The 22,978-nt window shown below is 34.2% G+C and overlaps 1 protein-coding gene across 4 annotated transcripts in view; it reads left to right on the top strand.

Annotated features, from left to right (window-relative positions):
* Positions 1–22,978, top strand: part of Grik2 (glutamate ionotropic receptor kainate type subunit 2) — a 560,382-nt gene that overhangs the window by 210,793 nt on the left and 326,611 nt on the right. For all 4 annotated transcript variants that reach the window (XM_070011020.1, XM_070011019.1, XM_070011017.1 and 1 more), the window contains one exon: positions 2,129–2,386. In XM_070011020.1, coding sequence (XP_069867121.1) covers positions 2,129–2,386 — 258 coding nt within the window. The remainder of the gene's footprint in view (positions 1–2,128; positions 2,387–22,978) is intronic.

The raw sequence follows: 22,978 nt of genomic DNA, 5'->3' as shown, positions 1-22,978 counted from the left end.
AGTTCAAACCCCTGAGTTCATCAAAAGTAAAATAAAAACAATTAGAAATCAAATGTAAGATTTTTTTCAGTTTTTTCTCTTACACCTTTAATAGGTAAAACTGATTTGCTCAATTAATGGAAAAATTGACATACTAGAACTTGAATTATTATTTGACTTGTGCATTAAGCAGATCATTGTGCTACCTCTCTATAATCCCAACTACTTCAGAGGCTGAGGCAAGAGGAAGTGGGTTTGAGGTTTATCTGAGCACATAGACTGTGTCTCAAAAGGGAAAATACAGAAAACCAAAGATACTTCTGTTAGTTAAAATATACTTTGTCAAGTATAATTCTTTTTAACTTATCTGTTGTAATTTGTTAAAATTCTAAGTTAGAAAGATCATTTGTTCTGAATGTATGTGAAGTAAAAATCCTATGTAGAGTGAACATTCTCAAACTCCTTTCTAGTGACTGAGAATGCCAGTAATCATTTAGAAATAATCTATAGATTCAGAATCAACTTATTTAGGTCATTTTGGTTTAGTGTCTCTTTGTTTAAAAATAACTCATTCATCATACCATATTTTACACAGAAAACATTTTTTTTTCTCAGAATGGTTGATTTTATACTTTGGAAGAACTGAGCTTTAGTATCTAATTTATGCCTGTAACCAAAGTTGGTTCTGGTTAAATATTTGCAGTTACTGTCTCTAAAGAGCCATTTCCAATTGGCTATAAACTATTTCATTTTTGGATATTTTTTACTTTCCCTTAAAATTTTTACAACCTTGAATTGAGTCAAAATTCATGAGAAACTTCTATCCATTTATCTTAATTCTCCTTTTGAAAATTAAACAAGACATTTCCCAAACCAAGTCTTTCGATACTTAAAGATAATTTTCATATTTTCAAAAATGATTCACTTTCTAGGCACAAAATCACCATCTGGTTCAGTGTACCTAATAGAGTTGCAGTTACTGATATGTGTGTTTTAATCTGAATGCCCTGTAGTTTGTTTCTTATAATTACTACAATTATTTTTTATTGAGGCAAATTTTTCTGTGACTAAATGTTGACCCTAAAAACATATTTTGGATAATATAGAAGGTGTATAACACAACAATGAAGTATTTAAAGATAATTATATACTTACCTAATAATTTTGTATTGAATATTTATCTAATAATTTTGTTGCTCTTCTACTCAATATAGTATGTTCCCATAACTTGATGTGTCATCTATCTACTATCTATCTATCTGTCTGTCTGTCTGTCTATCCATCTGTCTATTTATGTCTTTACATTAAGAATTTGAAAATTTTAAGCAATAACGATATGATTCAAATGGTAGAACACCAGTGTTGAGCAAAAAAGCCGAGACTGTGAAGCCTTGAGTTCAAGCCTGAGTACTCTCATACACACATGCATACACACACGTGTGCATTCACACACACATGTGCATGCACACATGAATTGAGATCATAAAGGATGATCAGTGAATGTGGTTAATGATACTATTTTTCTACATTCATAATAAGAAACTATTTTGTTCTGAAGTAAATATATCTGTCTCATCTGCAGTTACAATAATATTCCTTTTGAACTGGATGCTGGTGGTTCATGCCTGTAATTCCAGCTATTCAGGAGTCTGAGATCTGAGTATAGCAGTTCAAAGCCTGCCCAGGCATGAAAGTCTATGAGACTCTTACCTCCCATTAACTACCACAAAAGCTGGAAGAAGAGCTGTGGCTCAAGTTGTGGAACATTAGCTTTGAGCACAAAAACATGGGGACAGCACAGACCCTGAGTTTAAGCCACACCAAATGACTCACACCAAAAAGAATATATATATATATATATATATATATATATATATATATATATGTTCCTTTTATTTTTGTCCTTTCTTTCCCTTCCTTGACATTATATATGGCATTATTTAGCTTTGAATTGCTGACATTTGGCTGAATTAACCCTCTTATAACCAAATGAAAATGGTCAAAGGTAGATTAAACTAAAATGAATGGAATGTGGTATATTAAAGACAAATGTTTTACAAGGCTGATATCTTGACCTTTAATAATAACATGGTAAGAGGGGGCACACTGGCTCCTGCCCATCTTATTAACAGACTTCTCTCCTCTTCAGCCTGTGATCAGCTGTCTCTCGGGGTGGCTGCCATCTTCGGGCCTTCGCACAGCTCCTCAGCCAATGCAGTGCAGTCGATCTGCAATGCTCTGGGGGTTCCCCACATCCAGACCCGCTGGAAGCACCAAGTGTCGGATAACAAAGATTCCTTCTATGTCAGTCTCTACCCAGACTTCTCTTCACTCAGCCGTGCCATTTTAGACTTGGTGCAGTTTTTCAAGTGGAAAACCGTCACCGTTGTGTATGATGACAGCACTGGTAAGAAAAATCAGTAGCCTTTGGGTTATGTTTTAAATTTGTATCGTTCTGTAGAACTCATTCCAGATTCTGACTCTGGTTCTGTCCTTGGGGTTAGTGGGAATTTTTGTTTGCTTCTTTTTAAATTAACTTAAAAGGAAGTGAATGCCAACTGTAATTTAACACATCCAAGCAAAATACCAGCTAACTCACAGGTGTTTTCTGTATTTGTGAAGTATATTCTTCTTTTCGGTGAAATATCAACTAGCTTGAACTATAAATTGAATAAACAATAGAAATAGATGAAATATGATATAGGAATATTCATCCAAATTATTTATATACTAGGTGAAGGGCCATTTCTTACGGCAAAACCTCAAGGTTGGTTGTCAATGAAACTCGTTAAGAAAATTCACATTTTTACCTTAACAATTTTTTCTGTCTTAAATGTAATATATATGTAGAGTAATGAAATTTACACCTGTAAGGCATGTTGAGATTTTAAATATTTTTTCAGTATAGAACAACTTATTACTCATTGAGGTATTCAAGAGTTCTATAACCACTTTTGTCTGGACACTAAGATTTAGAAAATAAAATTTATTGATATAGTCTTTATTTCAGTGTCATAAAAGAATATTTTCATTGCTGTCTTTGTTTTATTATTTTAATTACATTATGTTTTTTGTATATGAATGGTTACCTTGAATTAATGAAAAACAAATCTCAGAGAAGTAGAAGAAAATAAACAGCAAAATTTAACCTTAAAGTATTGTTGATAGTTATATTGGTAAAGGAACTACCCTTGCAAATATAAAGTGACATGTGATTTCATTCAAGGATATTTTAGATGAGATGAGTGCATTCAGGATGGTATGGCCATAGACCATTCAACAATGATTTATGTAGTCTAAGTAGTGATCTTCAAATTAAGATGTTAAATTTTTTATTTAAAATATTTTACTAGGCTTTCAAATTTATATCAAGATTGAAATTCATTAGAATTTTAAATTATCTCCATGCATGACAGGAACATTCTATATTCCTTTGTGTATATACACTCTGTATGATTGCAAAGTACAAAATTCAGTATAAATTTTTTTTTTTTGCATTTGCTAGTATAATTGATCACTGCAAACCAGTGGAAAAGAATTCTTCCTAGCCAGGCATTGGTGGCTCACACTTGTAATTTTAGCTACTCAGAAGGCTGAGATCTAAGGATCACGGTTCAAAGACAGCTGGGGCAGGAAAGTCCATGAGACTCTTATCTCCAATTAACTACCAGAAAACCAGAAGTAGCACTATGGCTCAAGTGGTAGAGTGCTCACCTTGAACTGAAGGGTTGAGAGATAGTGCCCAAGCCCAGAGGTCAAGCCCCATGATCAACAACAGCAACAACAACAACAACAACAAAAGACTTCTTCTTAGGGAATAGGAAATTGTAAGTTTAAAAAACACGGTGAAAATATTTTTAAGCTTTAATTGAGATAGCTAGCCTAAATCCAAATTAGTAGAATAATCTTTTTGAAAGATTATTTCTTTTTGAAAAACATTAAATGTTTATAATGATGTTTACTACTTAGAGTTCTCAACAAGTTTTGTCTTTTAACTCAAATGAGATATTATTGAATTATATTACACTTTTTCCCAAATCATCTTTTGGTCATTGGTAAAGTTCTATAATTTGATTTGCATGGGAGGCTAGGGATGAATGCTTTGTCAGGTCTGCATCATGTATAATGATCCAAGCATTCTCCTTTATGAATTGGTCTACTTACTGAATATTTGTGGGTGGCTGGTCACAGAAGTATAGAAAATGGATACATTCATTGTGAAGCCAAAAGTGAAGCACACTTTGTGCTATCTCAACATCATTCAAATATCTTACAACCCGATATGCACAACTTTAATACACACAGGTATGTGTGATATTTTGTATTCATGTAACTCTTCACGCTAAAAACAAAATAAGCAAAAGTTCAAAATGTGTATGCATATATCATTTATCGTCACTATTGTCTCTCTGTGTGCCATGCTTATCTTAGTCATATGAGACGATTGAGTAAACAAATAAATAATGGGGTTTCTGAACAGGTCATATCTTGATTTGGTAAAGTTGTATATGCAATTAATGTCTCGTTGCTACAAATTATATTGTAAACATTTCTGTGACCAAGATCAACTGAAATAGCCTAACATTTATAGGTATTTCTAGTTAGACAATCTTAGTGGGTTATTGATCTAAGACTAAAGAATTAAAATAGTGAAATTATTATTTAAAAGAAAATTTGTCATTCCCTTATTTTTAACATCACATACATACTTGGATATTTCAAAGATCATTAATTATTTAAATCTTGTTCAATTCAAATTGTGAAAGTTGTTTGCATAATATATGTCTTAAAATCCTCTGGAAGCAAAACAATGTTTATTAATGGTCAATAATATGTAACATTTAAGGGAATGGGAAGGTGGCTCAGTGGTAAAGCACTTGCCTTGCATGCCTGAGGCCCTGGGTTCGATTCCTCAGCACCACATAAGCAAAAAGAAAAAAGCCAGAAGTGGCGCTGTGGCTCAAGTGGTAGAGTGCTAGCCTTGAGCTGAAGAGCTGAGGACAGCGCCTAAGCCCCAAGTTCAGGCCCCACAACCAGACCCCCCCCCAAAAAAAAGTAACATTTAAGTCAACACATATCAAATGGACACCTTCTGCATTGCCAGGGATTATACATATGCTTATGTGCCAGTACAGAAGTAAAGCCCTGTCCTTGTTAAATTTCTAATTTACAATAAAGAGTACTTGATTTTTGCTTTTGTTTTTGAGACTTTATTATTATTATTATTATTATTATTATTATTATTATTATTATTATTATGTAGTTATACAAAGGTACTGCCATTTAACAAAGTCATTTTTGAATATAATGCATCTTGATCAATTGTACCTCTTCCAGTATTCTTACCCACCCCTCTTCTACACACCCCTTCCCTCACTCTTCTTAATTTTGTAGAATGTACATTGGATTCTTGACTGCGTTCTCCTCTTCTTCTTTTTTCCATTTGTCTACCCATTTCCCCTTGGCCCCACACACCTTTTTTAAGTACCCAATACCTGAAGCTGTAATTTACTGAACTTTGATTTTACCTTTGTAGGGAACTACAGTATTTGAATTTTTTCACAAATCTATTGCATTTCAGTTAATACATTTGTATACACTTGCATTCGCCCAAAGCATTTCCTTATAAGTTTATAAGCTAAGTCATGCTTTCAAATATGAAGAAAGCATACATGCTCTGTCTCTCTGGGGCCTACTTACTTCATTTAACATAATTTTTCCATGTCATTTCTTTACAAATGATACAATGTCATTCTTTCTTGTGGATGAGTAAAATTCACTGTGTATATATACCATATTTTCTTGATCCATTTGTCCATTGAGGCACATCTGGGATGATTCAATGCCTTGGTTATGAAAAATGGACATCCATATGCAGAAAACTGAAAATAGACCCTTATGTATCACCTTGCACCAGCATCAATTCAAAATGTATCAAAGACCCCAATGTAAGATCTGAAAACCTGAAAACCTGAAACTATTAGAGGAAAGAGTAAGGGAAACATTAGGCCTCTTGGGCATAGATAATAATTTTTTGAGTAAAACTGTAGAATCACAGCAAATCAAAGAAGACTTGATAAATGGGACTACACCAAACAAAAGTTTCTGCATGGCAAAGGACATAGTCAACAAGCTAAAAGACAGCATACTGAATGGGAGGAGATTTTTGACTGCTATATAAATTAATTAAAGGGCCAATTAATTAATGGGCCAGTAAGCGAAAAGATTTTTCTTATTAGAAGACATAAAAGTGGCCAATACACACATGCATAAATGCTCAGTATCTCTGTCCATAAAGAAAATGCAAATCAAAACAACATTGAAATTCTACTTCACCCCAGTAAGAATGGTCATTTTCAAGAAAGTGAACAAATGCTGGTGAGGATATGGCCAAAAGGAAGCTCTAATATACTGTTGATAGGAATGTAAACATTCAACCATTCTGGAAAGCAGTATGTAGGTCCCTCAAAAAATTATCCATATACCTACCCTCTGACCCACTGCTTTCACTACTGGGCATTTACCCAGGAGATTAGAAAGTAAGATATAGTAAGACCCTCATCACAACCATGTTTATTGCAGGGTTATTTACCATAGCATAGACATTAACTTATTCTTAATGAGCTAAATTTATTTGCAACTGATCATTTGTTACCTCTTTGACTTCATAACACTTTAAATTGAAGTTGAGTGTTCTAAGTTACTTGAACAACCCTGAAAGAAGTAGAAGGTAAGGGATGACTACAGAAATAATTATTTGTTGTAATGTAATTGACTGGAGTAGAGGAGTGTTCCTGAACTGTATTCCTTAAGTATTCCTTTGGTCTTTTTGATTTGTATTTTAAAGTCCCTTGATGAACTCTTAGTTAAAATAATCAAAAAAGAGGATTTGCAAACGTCCCAAATAAACAGGATTACTATGATGTGGGAAGCAATATAATAGTGGGGATTGTGAACTGAAATGGGTATTTCCTGCCTCAAACCCAGCAAGACAAACATTATTGACTCTATTATGGACTTCCCTATCAACTATTTACTACAGGGCACACAAACCATCACTAACATGATTTTTCTTTCCCTTTCCAAATCTATTTATTATGTGTGCTACTTCTATTTATACTCATTTCATTTCCATGGCGTTGTCCATGATCATTACATTTTGAGTCTTTACTACTTCCTCCAAACAGATGGCACAGACAATAAAATATAGGGCTGGGTAGGAGAAACTCTTAAAATGATATTAACAAGATCTACTTATTTTTTATGATAATTAGCATTTGTTGTTGTTCTGGATGAATGCTTTTAAACACCATGAAAATTTGTTATAGCTCTGAATGATGTCCAAAAATAATGGAAAAGAATTGGTTTGGGAAACAAAGCTGTGTTTCTGTCAATCATTTTAGAACATGCGATTCATTTTAAACATAAACTAAAAATAACTTGGATAACTGTCAGCTTGTAAGCAAATCCAGAAAAAAGTTGTGAATATTTGCTTAAAAATTCCTGTGTTTCATCTTTGTTTATAGATCATCAGTCCATTAACAAAGAACTCTGGGCTGTGAAGCAGAAGCCTGGGATTCTATTCCCAGTTTGCTATTAAAATACTTGAACAACATTGGAAGAAGAAGTAGATGGAAATGACTATAGGAACAAGCTTTCCTGCAATACACATTGTGGTAGTTGCTTTCAAATAAATTATTTCACTTAATCTTTTGAGCAATTCAATGCATTCCAAAAAACCCCAGATTATCACATTACCATGCTAGCTACCTCTTATGACTGTCTTTTTTATCCTCTAGCAGCCTAAGAGCGAAACACAAACACCTTCTTTGATTACTTCTTTACATAGGTTCCATAGTCAAGCCCTAAAAGTCAAGTCTATCCTCTGCTCTCAAATCCATTTCTTCCTTCCATATTGTGACACCACAATCAGAAAAATCTTTCTTGTATAGTCTTTTTAACTCAGCCTCTGAATTGCATTCTCCATTTCAGTTCTACATCTCTATAATCCAGTCTCTACACTTCATTAAAAACGCAACTCTGATTGATTTGTCCTTTATTAGCTTCTCATTGGTGTAAAGTCAAGGCTTTTAAAGAAACCTTGTAAGTGATCTAGTCATTCTCCTGTGATCCCTGAATTTCTTAATATATTTTCATTTTTGAGACAATCATTTACTACATAACTAATATTTCCATAAATATGTTTGTTCCAGAGCATCAAAATTGGACAAAGAAAAGCAGGACAGCAAGTTAAAATCTCTTGGTGATCTCTTCTACCCTAGCATTTTGCAATGTCTCCCTCATTATGACTTGAATCTTAAAAAAAAAAAACAAACCCTTATTCCTTTCAAAATCAACCATTAAACTTATTTTAATGGTTAAAAATATGATTTTGTTTATGTGAAAAACACTTATTCCTGCCCACCTCTTCCTAATACAAGGTGCACGTATGTGTACATGTATATTTTCACATACATTATAAATACCATCTGCCTTGAATGTCGCAAAGAGTTTCCTGGCTCCATTTTCTAAATCTGGAACAGGTCTCACCCAAACACATTTCCAAAACACCACAGTAATTCCTATGACATTGCCCATGAGAATGTTTGTCACACTGTAAATAAATTTTTCTGGCTGTCTCTCCCACCAAACCAACCCTATATCTTAACAGGGTGGACTCAAAGACTGTCATTTTTATCACCTTATCCATAATGTCACCTGACTCATGGAAGTATTTAAGGAATAAAGAAATGGAGATATTATTATATCCATTACTTAGACAAGAAAACTTCAATGAATTATGCAATCTACCTAAAGTCAAATCCAATTAGGTCCTCTTAAATACTTGTAATTGACTGAATTGGATGATAATTTTTACGTATGTTTACATAATCTTTTCCATTATCTCAAAAAATGTAAGAAAATTAAATTGGGTTTATATCCAATTTCAGTGATACGTAAATGCATATTCATTGATTTGAACAATCACAAACCAACTTTCTCTGTATATCAAGTGCTACCCTAAGCAGAGACACAGCTCAGTGAAGAGTGAGTGAGGAGAGTGATTGATCACACAGCATTACTATGGTAAAATAAGGACAAAGAGAGGAAAGGAAGCAAACTGGGGCAGCACGGGGAGGAGGAACTTAGAGCTTTGAGAAAGGACAAAACAAAGACAAAATAAAGTGGCATGCTAATGACATTATTCTGAAGGGTTAATGGATGTGATTCAACTGGAGAAGATGTGCGTGCATGTGTGTGTGTGTGTGTGAGAGAGAGAGAGAGAGAGAGAGAGAGACAGAGAGAGAGACAGACAGACAGAGAGAGAGAGAGAGAGAGAGAGGGAGAGAGAGAGAGAGAGAGAGAGAGAGAGAAAGAGAGAGAAATGAGGATTCCTTTAGGTGTCAGTTTGTTAGTGAACTGCAAATACTTCCCTGTGAGGCATTCTCAAAACTAAGAAGTTAAGTGATAATGAGGAAAACATGGCAAAAGGCTAGGATAGAAGAGATCACCAAGAAGTTTGTTTTAACTTGCTGTCCTGCCTTTCCTTGTCCCATTTTGATGCTTTGGAACAAACATATTTATGGAAATATTGGTTATGTAGTAAATAATTGTCTCAAAAATGAGAATATATTAAGAAATTCAGAAAAGGAAACAGAGAAAGGATCTGGAAGCATGGACAAGCATAGTTTCTACAATCTTTGGTGTCAGAATATTCTGGATTGGGTATCCTGGCTCTGTTGCGTGATCCTCAGCAACTTCTAAAAGCCCGGGCTGAGGAAGTTTTAAATAAAAGACAATATGTATTTCATGGAATCGTTGACATAATTTATGAAATAATTACTTATAATACATGTAATTAATGCTTAAAACTTGCAACAATATAAATACTATATGCTGTGCACATCTATACTTAACCCTACATTATGAAAAAGTACTGTTAATCCACTTGCTAACATGGGAAAATATTCATTGGGTGATTTGGATATAAAAAGAAAGTTGTACATCTTGAATTTATATCAGGGCAATTAATTCCAGAAATCACTTCATTAAATTCTATAGCATGATATGTTTTCTTTTTTGTTTTCTTTCTTTCTTTCTTTCTTTCTTTCTTTCTTTCTTTCTTTCTTTCTTTCTTTCTTTCTTTCTTTCTTTCTTTCTTTCATTTGTTGTTCATTTGTTCTTTCTCTTTCACTTTCTCATGTCTTTCTCTTTTTTCATCCTTCCTTCCTCTCTCCTCCCTCCCTCCCTTTTTCCCTCCCTCCCTCCCTTCCTTCCTTCCTTCCTTCCTTTGCTTTCCTTCTTCCTTTGCTTTCCTTCTTCCTTCCTTCTCTCATTTTTTGTCTGTATTTCATATCAGCAAGTGGCTCCATTATAATCATTTATAAAACAGAGGTTTTTGAGTTCAATGTAGAGAATTTGTTGGGATTAGTGATGTATGGGGCTGAATAAGGTGAGTGCAGAAGTAGAGGCATATCTGAGAACACAGTTCAGTTTCAAGTAAGGAACTTTATATGAAATGATGTTTAGTAAGACAACTCTATGATTTGAGAGATGGAGACTTACAAGGAAGAGATATGGGGAGGGAGGATAAAAAAGGATGGAATAACCTCTGAATTGGTCTAGGCAGTGGAATTTTATTACTTAATGGAAAACAACAAGAAAAAGAGACACAGATAGAGGAGGTGATAGTGAAAATTAAATTTTGCACATTAAATTTGAAGTATCTGAGCTATGTATGGATTTTTATCAATGTTATAAATATAACTTCAAAAACAGGAATTTTGTATGAGCATGCAATAATATCATTGGTGGTTTGCTTCATTCTTTGTTGGCAATGTAAAAAATCCTAACCCAATAAGATTAAAAGGTATGAGAACATTGAATTACATTCACGAGTTCATAATCATTAAAAATGCAGACAGAAAAGAGGAGAGAACATGAATGCAGACATAAAAAGAGGATAGAAAGTGAATTAGAAATAGAAAATCAATAATTGTGTTAGGAATTGTAATATTTAACTAATTTAACACTAATTAGCTTTTATGATATGATATTTTTTTTAAAAAACAGGCCAAATTCATTATCTAAACAAAACATTTTCCTTGTAACTTTATTAACTTGAGTCCATATATATTTATATATATACATATATATACATATATATATGTATATATATACTGTGTTCCAAATACAACTGTGTGATTTTGGTGTAATAAAAATGAAAAGTCAATTAATAACAAAGAATGAATTTTTCTTTATCCGCTATATTTACTTAAGAAGAATAAAATGAAATAAAGCAATACAATAGACTAAGTTAATTTGGAAAAATATATTCCTAGAAGATACTAATTTTGCAGAATATGATAATTTTTGTAGTTCAAGGCATAGAATTAAATAATTTTAATTTTATTTTAGGGTAAGGGATAATTTAAATCTAAGATGATTATATGTTGCACATTTTAAGTGCAAAGCTTCAAGTACTATGTTCGCTAATTCCAAGAACAAATACAATTAGCAATTACAAGTTAAACCTAATTATTTGGATGTAGTTGATTATATAGCTTGGCTTAGTACTGTTTCTACTAAATTGGTTTTGTTTGAATTTGATTTCTTTTATACTATTTTCTTCTTATTTAAAGTACTAGTTTCTGGGTTCTGATTGCATGATCATATTCATTGGACTAATTTATTTTCTAATTTTTTCATTCTTCTGGTATACCACAGGAAAGGACAAGAATGGGATGTCTAATCAACAACACAAAGTTAATATATCTGCAGATAGAGAAATACATTACATTATACTTTAGAGAAATTTTTCCTTTTGTTGAAAAAGAAAACCAAGAAGTGAGACTAATTTCCATGAGTATTGCCACCTTAACTAAATTGAAAATCTTCAACTTTGTTCATAGTGACATATGCACGTTGGCGGGACCCACCTTGAGCCTTTCCTTTTCCTATCTATCTCCTTCTATATGCAGCACATAGGAAAGAAAATGATTTCCTTGAAGCATTTGATTATTGTGACTTCTCCTTCCTTGAGAAAACAAAGCATTGGTATCTATGACCTTTCTAGCCATCAATTCCCGTTTACAGTTTCTTACACTCCTTTCTTTTGTCTTGTTCTTTAAATACTTACATTTTCCAAGAGTTTATTCCAAATCATCCTGTTTTCTCTTTTGCATACCTTATTTTCAGTTTTTCCTCCTCTGCCTACATGCTGTAGATGCACAAATTGATGTACATTGGTTTACAGATTTTCCTGAATCAAAGATCTAGCTACTTATTGGTAGCTAATAATGTCTAATAGAAACAACACAACAAAATCCCACCTGATACATTTATTCCAGAATTTCCTTTCTCTCCTCCTGAATTTCCCTGTTCAGCATAAGGTCTCAGTCTGATCTCTAGTGACAATCCAAGACCTTTATCTCCTTTGCATCCCTAATTTATTATTGGCTATTAATAATTCTCATTGTTATCTCAAATTTCTCAAAATTTCTACTTGCCTTCATCCCTATCGCCTGTCTTAATTAGTGCCCTTATAATTTACTGCCTAAATCACGTCTTCTCTTTCCTATTGAAGCTCTTCTGTCTGACACAGACAAAATAATCTTTTTAAAAATGGAAGTCTGATGTTGTTATTTTGAGTGGTAAAATTTTTCAGCTGCTTCCCAGTTCAAGGAAGAATGAACTCTGATTCCTCAGCAGTATGTGCCTAACCTGCATCTGTGTCAGTCACATGCCATCCTCTGGTTTTTTGACCGTGCTAATTCTTCTTAGTTCCTTCAGACCAAATTTCCTTGAGTACTTGTAATTCTCCCTTACCTATCATACTCTGCCTATCATACTATATCTCAGACTATTGGCTATACACTGGCTATTCTCTATGCCTGATGTGTCTGCTCCATTTGGTGACCTATTCATTACTTTCAAAATGTACTTCAAAATCACCTTGTGAAAAGAACCTTCTGTGAATCCTACTTACATGACTGATAACTCTATGTTTAGTGGGTATGATGCAGAATTACCCTAGTTGTTAACTTTATCAACAGTTTTGTAGTAATCCTGATTTTCATGTTACTCATGTAACCCATTTTGCAGTGTCTATGCTTTTCAGGACTTGAGGGCTACAAATGTGGTACAATTCATTTATCTATTTACTTACCTATCACTTTATGCCACAACTAATTTTTAAGTATCTGTCATGTAACAACTCTGTTTATTACTACTGAGATAAAACAGTGACCAAAACAGAAAAAAAATTCCTTATGGGACATACTATACTATATTTATATAGCATATATAAATATATTCATATAATATAAATGGCAATACTAGAATAAATATGCATATTCCATAGTAGCCAGTGTGATAAATGTAATGGTGAAAAATAAAGGAATACAAAGCAGAAAAAATTGCAATATTAAATAAAGCTGTAATTTAGAAGGTGACAGTTGAGCAAACATTGATATAAACTGAGAGAATAAACCACAAGGATATTTGAGAAGTTGTTTCAGGAAAAAAAAATAGCAGGGGAACAATAACCAAGGAGGCAGGAGATTTTCTAGGCAAATATTTCAGTTTGGAGGAGGAATTTTTGAAATTTGAAAAACTGGGAGACATTTTTCTGGTTTATGTCATTTTCCAAGTGTGAATATATGATTGCATATATATATATATATATATGTATATATACACATATTTATCTTCCATTATTGTATTGGCAAAAGTAATGTTATTTCTTTAAAATAGCTGAAACTTTGAAATTATTACAGGAAGGAATAGGGAAAGCACTAGGACTATTGGCATAGGCAGTTACTTCCTTAGTTCAGCAAATAGGAACAGAGATTGACAAATAAAATTGCATAAAGCTAAAGCTTTTGTAGAGCAAAGGAAAAAGCCACTAGACTGAAGAAACAGCCTAGAGGATGAAAGAAAAATCTATGCCAGCTGTACATCTGACAAGGGATTCATAATCAGAATACAGAGGAGCTCAAAGTCTAACTTTCAGAAGAATTAATAACCCAATTAACAAATAGACAGTTGAACTGAAAAGAAATTCCTTGAATGAAGTACAAATGACCAATAAATACCTGAAGAAATACTCAACATCCCTGACCATAAAGGAATTGCAAATCAAAAAGACTTTGAGATTTCACCTCACTCCAGTCAGAATGGCTATCATGAAGAATACAAAGGAGGAGTTGGGCACTGGTGTCTCACGCCTGTAATCCTAGCTACTCAGGAAGCTGAGATCTGAGCATTGCAGATCAAATCCAGCCTGGGCAGGAAACTCCGTGAGACTTTTATCTCCAATTAACCACCAGAAAACTGGAAGTGGTTCTGTGGCTCAAATGGTAGAGTGCTTGGAGGGACAGCACCCAGGCCCAGAGTTCAAGCCCCATGACAGACAAAAACAACAACAACAAAAAGCCAACAAAAACAAAGCCAACGAAGAAGAAATGCTGGGTTGGAGGGGCATTTTTACATTTTACATATATACTAGTGTAAACACTATGGAAATCAGTAAAGAGATTCCTTAAAAACTAAAAGCAGAACTACCACTAACAATACCACTCTTGGGTGGGCATATATCTGAAGAAGGAATGTAAGTCAGGACATAAAAGAGGCACCTGCCTACCAATGTTCCTAAAAGATAAGCTATTATGGAATAGCTTGGATGGTCTACAACTCATGAGTGCATCAAGAAAATGAACTCTATACGTACATAACAGTATTTTTTCAGCCATGGCAAAAGAATTAAATTTTGTTGCATGGAAATGGATGCAACTGGAGACCATCATATTATGAGAAGTAGATTTCAAAATGAAAATGTCATATTTTTTGTATGTGGATGCTACACCTAAAAGATAAAAATATAGGTAAACATTATAGCTGAATATCCATATATATGACCAGGTTGATTACATTATGTTATATTTATACAAATTTATTATCATGTAACTACATGATAAACTTCTTTTGAACAATTAACATGAACAGAAATGAACTCACAGCCCTATAGCTATCTAATATTTGATAAAGAATCCAAAAGCATAGGATAGAAGAAAGTCAGCTGTACAATAAATGATGTTGGCAAAATTGGCTATCCACATGCAGAAAACTGAAACTAGATCCTTATATATCACTTTGCTCCAGAATCAATTCATTGTAAGGCCAGAAGGCATGAAAATATTACAGGAAGAGTTAGGGGAAACACTAGGATTCCTAGTCATAGGTTGAAACATTCTAAGTAAAGATCCAGAATCACAAGTAAAAGAAATACTAGATAACTATGATTGCACAAAAATGAAAAGTTTCTGCAATGCAAAAGACATAGCCAAAAATCTAAATAGAAAGCCCACAGAATAGGAGAAGATTTTTACCAGCTATATATCATCCAAGGTCCTAATATCCAAAATATACTTAACCTCCCACAAACATATAAACTCTCAAGGAAACAACTACCCAAGTAGTAAATTGGCTAATGACTTAAAGAGACACTTCTCAGAAGAAGTAAAAACAGCCAGTAGACAGAAAAAGAAGTGTTCAAAATCACTGGCCATAAAGGGAATGAAAATCAAAACAACATTGAGATTCTACTTCATAACAGTGAAAGTGGCCAATATCAAGAAAATTAACAATAATAAATGGCAAGGATGTGTCCAAAAGGGAACTTTATAACACAGTTGGTGGGAGTGTAAGCTTGTTCAACCATTGTGGAAGGCAGCATGGAGGTTCCTCAAAAAAATAAATATAAAGGTACCCTATGATCCCGCAATTCCACCCCTCGGCATTTATCCAGTAAAGCACAATGTCACACTAAAGCTACCAGCACAACCACGTTCATTGTAGCATTATTTACTATAGCCAAAATATGGAATCAGCCCAGATGCCCCATAGCAGACAAAGGGATCAAGAATATGTGGTGTATATAAACAAGGTAATTCTACTCATCCATCCAAAGGAATGATATTGTACCATTCATAAGGAAATGGAAAATTTTGGGAAAAAATATATTAAGTGAAGTAAGCCAGACAAAGAGAAACATAGGTTGCATGGTTTCCTTTACATTTAGTAAGTAGAATGTACTTATAAGTACTATATCTATGAGTAAACATTAGGTGATAAGCAGTGGGTTACAAATGATTGACTGAAGCGTAATAGACTCCATAGAAAATGCAAATAGAGTAATTGTTTAAAAAGACTAAGTCAAAGCCCAATAAAACAAGGACAAGCAAATGAGTACTTGAAAGAGGGGAGAGTGGGGCTAGGGGAGGATAGAAGAATGAAGTGGGGAGGGAGGGGAATGAAGGCAAGAATTCATTGTATATACTTACATAAATGAGAACTATAAGGGAAGGAATGGGTCAAAGGGAGGTGGGTGGAATATGTTGAAGTCATGACACAGATCAAGATGCATTGTATGCACAAATTACTTTGTTAAAAAGCAAACAATTCAAGATGTAGCCTACAATTAAGATAAGTAATGGAAGGGATGGGTTAGGAGGGGTGAGTAAAATTTGGAAAGGGGTGACATTGAACAAGTTGCAGCTTATTCATTAACTGCCTTTGGTGAATGACAACTCCTTTGTGCAACTCCTTAAAGATAACAAAAATATATTTTTAAAAAGCAAATAATTGAGGCTAATAAAAAATAAAGCTGCAATTTAGCTCAAATAGTACAATACTATATAGCAAGTTAAGGATTGCTATATAAATATACTTCCCTCCTCCCCAAAGAAATCTATATTGAAAAAATAATTGGTAGTAATCCAAATTTATCAATATATCAACAGGTATCATTTATAAAAAACAATTTAATAATTAAAGCTAAATTTAGAATTGTTTTATAGTGGTTAAACATTGACAGAATTATTACTGTGTATACATGTGTGGATGTATTCAGACCCTGGCCTCTGTCCCTTAACATTTTGCTCAAGGCTGGTGATGCTCTACAAATTGAGCCCATGTTTTGCTTCCAACTTTTGTGTGTGTAATTGGAGAGAAGAATATCATGGACTTTCCTACCTGGGTTGGTTTCAAAGTGAGATCCTCAGATCTAGCCTCTTAATCTGATTAGCTAGGATTCCAGGCCTGAGACACTGTGGCCGAATAAAATTATAACTGAAAAATGTTCATTTCCGGGGCTGGGAAGGTGGCTCAGTGGTAGAGCGCTTGCCTTGCATGCATGAGGCCCTTGGTTCGATTCCTCAACACCACATAAGTAGAAAAAGCCAGAAGTGGGGCTGAGGCTCAAGTGGTAGAGTACTGGTCTACAGCTGAAGAGCTGGGGGACAGCACCCAGGCCTATAGTTCAGGCCCCACAACCGACAAAAAAACAGACAAAGGTTTTTTTCATTTTCATGGAGTTTTATATTAATACTTCCATTTCTCTTCAGAGCTTATTCTGGTACCTAATTTAAAATAGTTTTGCAGTAACTTCAAAGTGATATCACTTACAGCAAAAATAGTCAAATTTAAACAAAAAATTAGAAGAATCTTGTGTTGATTTAATGCTTTATATCTATTTCATAAAATTGCAAATACCTCTTTTTAATTTAACTTTTAATGGTTTTGCAAAAGTACTTATGGCACAGGTAACAACCACAATTTGTTAATTAGCTTTATTTTTTTTTCTTTTCCATTTTTACAATTAACTTTTTATCCAATTGAACTAATTGGCTTGGCATTAAAGACAGCAAATTAAGTCAGTCCTTGAAATCTTAACACAGCTTCTTAATTACTCTATTAATTGCAAAATAAGAAATGACAAATTATAATTCCCTTTCCTAAAGTATGACTGAAGGTCAGAGAGCCACCTTAACTGGCATACCTAGAGAGCAGCTATTACATAAGAAACATTTAAAAGACAATTTCATTAGATAGGAACTCAGCCAAGTGACTGGATCACTATTTTAAAGATGATTTCAAAAAAACACAGTTCATTTTCATCATTGGTCTGTGTTCATCCAATGTATGTCTCCATTGTAGGTGAGATTACACAGTTCCAAGTCTGGTTTGGTTGAATTGGTGTCATGAAACCCAACTCGACCTAATTTGAGTTGGGCTGGTCTTGAACGTCAGTCTTCCTGATCTCTGCCTTTTGAGTGGCAACTACAAGACTTGACCCAACATTTATTCTTTAAAAAAACCTATTATATATTATGAAATAATATTTGTGATATTTGTATGTTAAAAGAAGACAAATATAAGGAACTTGGAACCATCATCCAAGTCTTAGCTTTTACACTATTGACAAAAAGATCTTCGGCCTCTAGAAAAATTCAAAGAATATTCATACAAGGTATTGGTAGATAGAGATAAAATTGGTAAAGAGAGATACAAAGAGTAGTTTTCTCTGTTCCAAAATAATAATTTTTAATCTCTTCCTTTCTCTCCTTTGTCTTCTCCCTCTACTCCTTCCTTTCCTCTCCATGTCCCACCTTTCTTTCTTTTTCTTGTTTCCGATCTTTCTCTGTAAAGATAAATCAGGCAAAGCAGATTTCACTTACACAGTGACCTCCTATGGTAGAGTTTACACATTTTTGATGTGCTGTCCTCAAAAATGTTTAGAGGCTTGCAAATGCTTTGACATTTGGATAAATAGCATAAGATCCAAAAATTCTTTAGCACTGAAACATTGTAACTCTCTGGAGTTTCACTTTACAATAGAGGTAGACTTGAATACTTGAGAGTAAGGGGAGAAAATGGAGTTATACAATGCAATGCTTAGTCTATAAAATTTAGACAATTGAGGGAAGAATTGGGATGGGGAGGATGGGGGAGAAATGCTCATCAGTTTTGCATCACATATCAGATTTTCTTTGTGTTTAAGGCCAAATTCTTTCTAGTATCTTTATCATATTGTTGATCCATGCTGTGTGTGTGTGTGTGTGTGTGTGTGTGTGTGTGTGTGTGTGTATGTGTGTGTACTGGGGTTTGAACTCAGGGCCCACACACTGTTCCTGACTTTTTCAATTTTTGCTCAAGTATAGCACTTTACCATTTGAGCCAAAGATTGACTTCTGGCTTTTTGGTAGTTAATTGGAGATAACTCTCACAGACTCTCTTCTTGCTTTAACTGGTTTTAAACCACAATTCTCACATCTCAGACGCCCAAGTAGCCAGGAATACATGTGTTTTTTCTTTTTTTCTTGTGTGTGTGTGTGTGTGTGTGTGTGTGTGTGTGTGTGTGTGTGTGTGTGTGTGTGTGTGTGTGTGTGTGTACACATATTACTCTCCTTTGGTTTTACCCGGAGACTTGTAAATAAAACCTAGAGATAGTAAGAATAACATGTCAAATTGATTTATTTTACAATTGAATACTTTCTGTAAAATTTATGCTTCTACCTTTCAGGATTTTCTAATGATATCACTGAATAACTATTTTTAAAAATTTTATTTTGTCGTAAGATGCTATACAGAGGGGTTACAGTTACATGAGTAAGGAAATGAATACATTTCTTGTCGAGCATTGTTACCCTCTCCTTGTTGTTCTCCGCTATCCCTTCCCTCCCCTACCTTCTTCACTCCTCCTCCCCATCCCCCAAAGGTGTAAAGTTCATTTCCAATATAGTATCTTGTGGGCATCATTGTTGCAATGGGCCATCTTGTGTCCTTGTTTCAGTGTTTTGTTATTCCCCTTCACTGAATAAATCTTAACTAGCGAAGTAGAAGAAAGGACAGGGATTAGGTTAGATGGAGGCAAATGATGAAGAAGTGATGTTGATAAAGACACATTCTACTTAGAAGTGGTCTGTTGAATGGCAATCCCTTTGTGCAATACTTTATGATAACTTAAAAATTATTTGTCAATAGAATCCTTATATGCCTTGACAGAGAGAATTTTAAATTGCTACATTTCTATCTTTATGAGAAGATAAAATATTTTTTAATATTATTTTATTTTATTTGAGAACATACTGTACAGAGGGGCTACAATTACATGGGCAGGATAATGCATACATTTCTTACCAAGCATTGCAGCCTCCTCCTTTGTTTAACCTTCACCTCCCTTCCCAGCCTCCCCCCTCCCCCCACCCAATTATACCCCCCTCCCCCCCACACACCGACATTGTAAAGCTGGTTTTGACATGACATTTTGTACTTCTCATTGTTGCAACAGGTCCACCTGAATCCTTAAACGACTTGTTTGTCCCCATCTCCTCCACATGTTATACTGACATCAAATATAGTGAAAGCAGGGGTTACACTGTGGGGGAGGGTCATACAAAGCAACAAAGAAATAATCTTATAAATGCGTTAGAAACATATGCATGAAAGAAACGAAAACATTAAAATACATATTTAAGGGTTCATTTTCCTAACATCACATTATCTGACCTTTTCCGCTTGACTCATACCTATACTAGATATTGCAAATAAGGGAAACCATGGGACCTATGCTTCTTTGGGCCTGGCTTACTTCACTTAATATAATTTTTTCCAAACCTTTCCATTTCCTAACAAATGGGGAAATGTCATTCTTTCTGATGGAGGCATAGAATTCCATTGTGTATATATACCACATTTTCTTGATCCATTCATCTACTGAGGGGCATCTGGGTTGGTTCCATATCTTAGCTATGGTAAATAATGCTGCAATAAACATAGTTGTGCTGGTAGCTTTAGTTAGCTTTAGTGTGGTCTTGTTTGTAAACATTTGGGTAAATGCCCAAAAGTGGGATTGCTGGATCATAGGGGAGATCTATGTGAAGTCTTTTGAGGAACCTCCATACTGCTTTCCAAAGTGGTTGAACAAGTTTACATTCCCACCAACAATGAAGTAAGGTTCCTTTCTGTCCACATCCCCTCCAGCATCTGTTGTTGTTAGAGTTCTTGATTTTTGCTGTTCTAACTGGAGTGAGGTGATATCTCAATGTTGTTTTGATTTGCATTTCTTTTATGGCTAGGGATGTTGAACATTTCTTCATGTGTCTATTGGCCATCCTTCTTTCTTCTTCAGAGAAGCTTCTCTTTAAGTCTTTCGCCCACTTATTTATTGGGCAGTTGTTTCTTTGAGGATTTGTTGTTGGGTGGTTTAATTTTTTGAGTTCCAAGTATATTTTAGATATGAGACCCTTGTCCGTTGTATGGCTACTAAAGATCGAGAAGATAAAATATTTTAAGGTTAATGTAAAAATTGTAACATTCAACTCAAAGATGGGTGAAAAATATTTTGGAAGGTAATTAGATGAATGATATTATAGTAGAAATAAACAGTGGAAAAAGACATAAGCATGAGGGCACAATATAAACTATAATGAAAAGAGCCACTGAAAAATTGCTATTCGACAGATATGTTAGATATTTAGCATGTATTCTTTTTTCTTTGTTATGACGGTTTCTTCATATTGTCTCATGTAAACAAATATGAAATATAAACCTTCATGACATTTCCTAAAATGCACTGTTAGCAAATATCACAGTCAGAAATTGGACCCAAATTATCATATGTATATATATGTATGTGTGTATGTATGTGTGTTACAAAGTATCACTCATAAAAATATATACACACATTTATATACACACATACACACATGTATTTATATGCATAGATACATACACAAAGAGACAGTGAAGAATGACAGCTGTTAGTTCTAAAAGGGGCTCAGGGTTTAACCTTCCCTTCCATTTAATATTTCTGCAACACAGAGCTCTGATACCGATAAGTGCCTCCAGAGAGTGGAATGTTGAAGCATTCAAAAAGCAGTAAATTGAAGTAATAACTTGGTGTGATTTTTTCCAAGTTTTGCACTGTATGCAATTTTGATCTTCAATGCTATAAGAAAGAGCACTATACGCCAAGTTTTTGTTTTATGAGACATAAGAAACACAGCCAGATAAAGAAAAGTAGGAGATAAGCAGAGATGAGTATATGGTATGTAGTATCTTCAGTTTTAGGGGATAAAGGTTGTATCAGAAGCAGCCCACTATCACTGTAAAAAGGATACATAATGTGGCTCATGGAATTCAGTTATTTTTCCCCTATGAATGAATAAGTTCTGGCATATTGCAAAAGAATAGGCCAAGTAAAGTTCAATCATGGAAAATGTATCTATATGACTGGAATACATATGTTACGAATGACTAGATAAAGTATCCTGCTTCAATGGTAACCAACATTACATGTCACTATATAATGTTCAAAGGGCTAGTTTCAAATATTTCTGGCTTAGACCAATTTTCTCCATCTTGACCAGACCCAGAAAAACTCTGTGTGTGTGTGTGTGTGTGTGTGTGTGTGTGTGTGTGTGTGTGTGTGTGTGTACTGAGATTTAAACTCAGGATCTCTCTCACTTGGCTTTATTGCTCAAAGCTGGTACTCTACCACTTAAACCACACTTCACTTCAAGCCTTTTGCTGATTAATTGAAGATTTGTCTTCCCAGGCCAGCTTTGAACTATGATTATCAGATCTCACTCCCTTAAGTAGCTAGGATTAGAGGACTAACCAACTCCCAATTCAGACAACCCATTATTATGGGGCTATTCCATGTATTATAGGATGTTTATCAGCATTCCTGGCCTCTAACTACTAGCTGTCAGTCTCCACTCCCACCTCTAGTTATGCCAATCAAATAAATCTCTAAATGAGATTTTTTTTTGATCATTGCTAAATGATCCCTGAAAGTATTTTTACTCTTGATGGAGAACTGTTGGCTTTGTGGAATATATCTCAAATAGTTATTGATTCAGTAGTTGTATTGCAGACTTGCAATAAAAATAAACTACAACTTTTGATATGCTCAGGCTTGAAAAATCTTTCCATAACTTACAATAGAATCAATACAGTTGTAATTGGAAAATGCACTATCGCATAAACATTTGTTAGGTACATGCTAAGTGCTTGACATTATTTGAGATTTAAATTAGACCAAGGATTATATAAACTATTTACTAACCCCTATCTTCTTAATCCCACTCTGTTTTTTCTTCTGTTTGATCTCAGAAGCAACAGATTGTAAGCCCTGTCCACTTATGACTAGGTA

This window comes from Dipodomys merriami, unplaced genomic scaffold, assembly GCF_024711535.1.
Source record: "Dipodomys merriami isolate MVZ:Mamm:240054 unplaced genomic scaffold, mDipMer1.0.p SCAF_8, whole genome shotgun sequence".
Lineage (NCBI taxonomy): Eukaryota > Metazoa > Chordata > Mammalia > Rodentia > Heteromyidae > Dipodomys > Dipodomys merriami.
The sequence above is the reverse complement of the archived record's forward strand: the minus strand, read 5'-3'. Positions and strand labels throughout refer to the sequence as shown.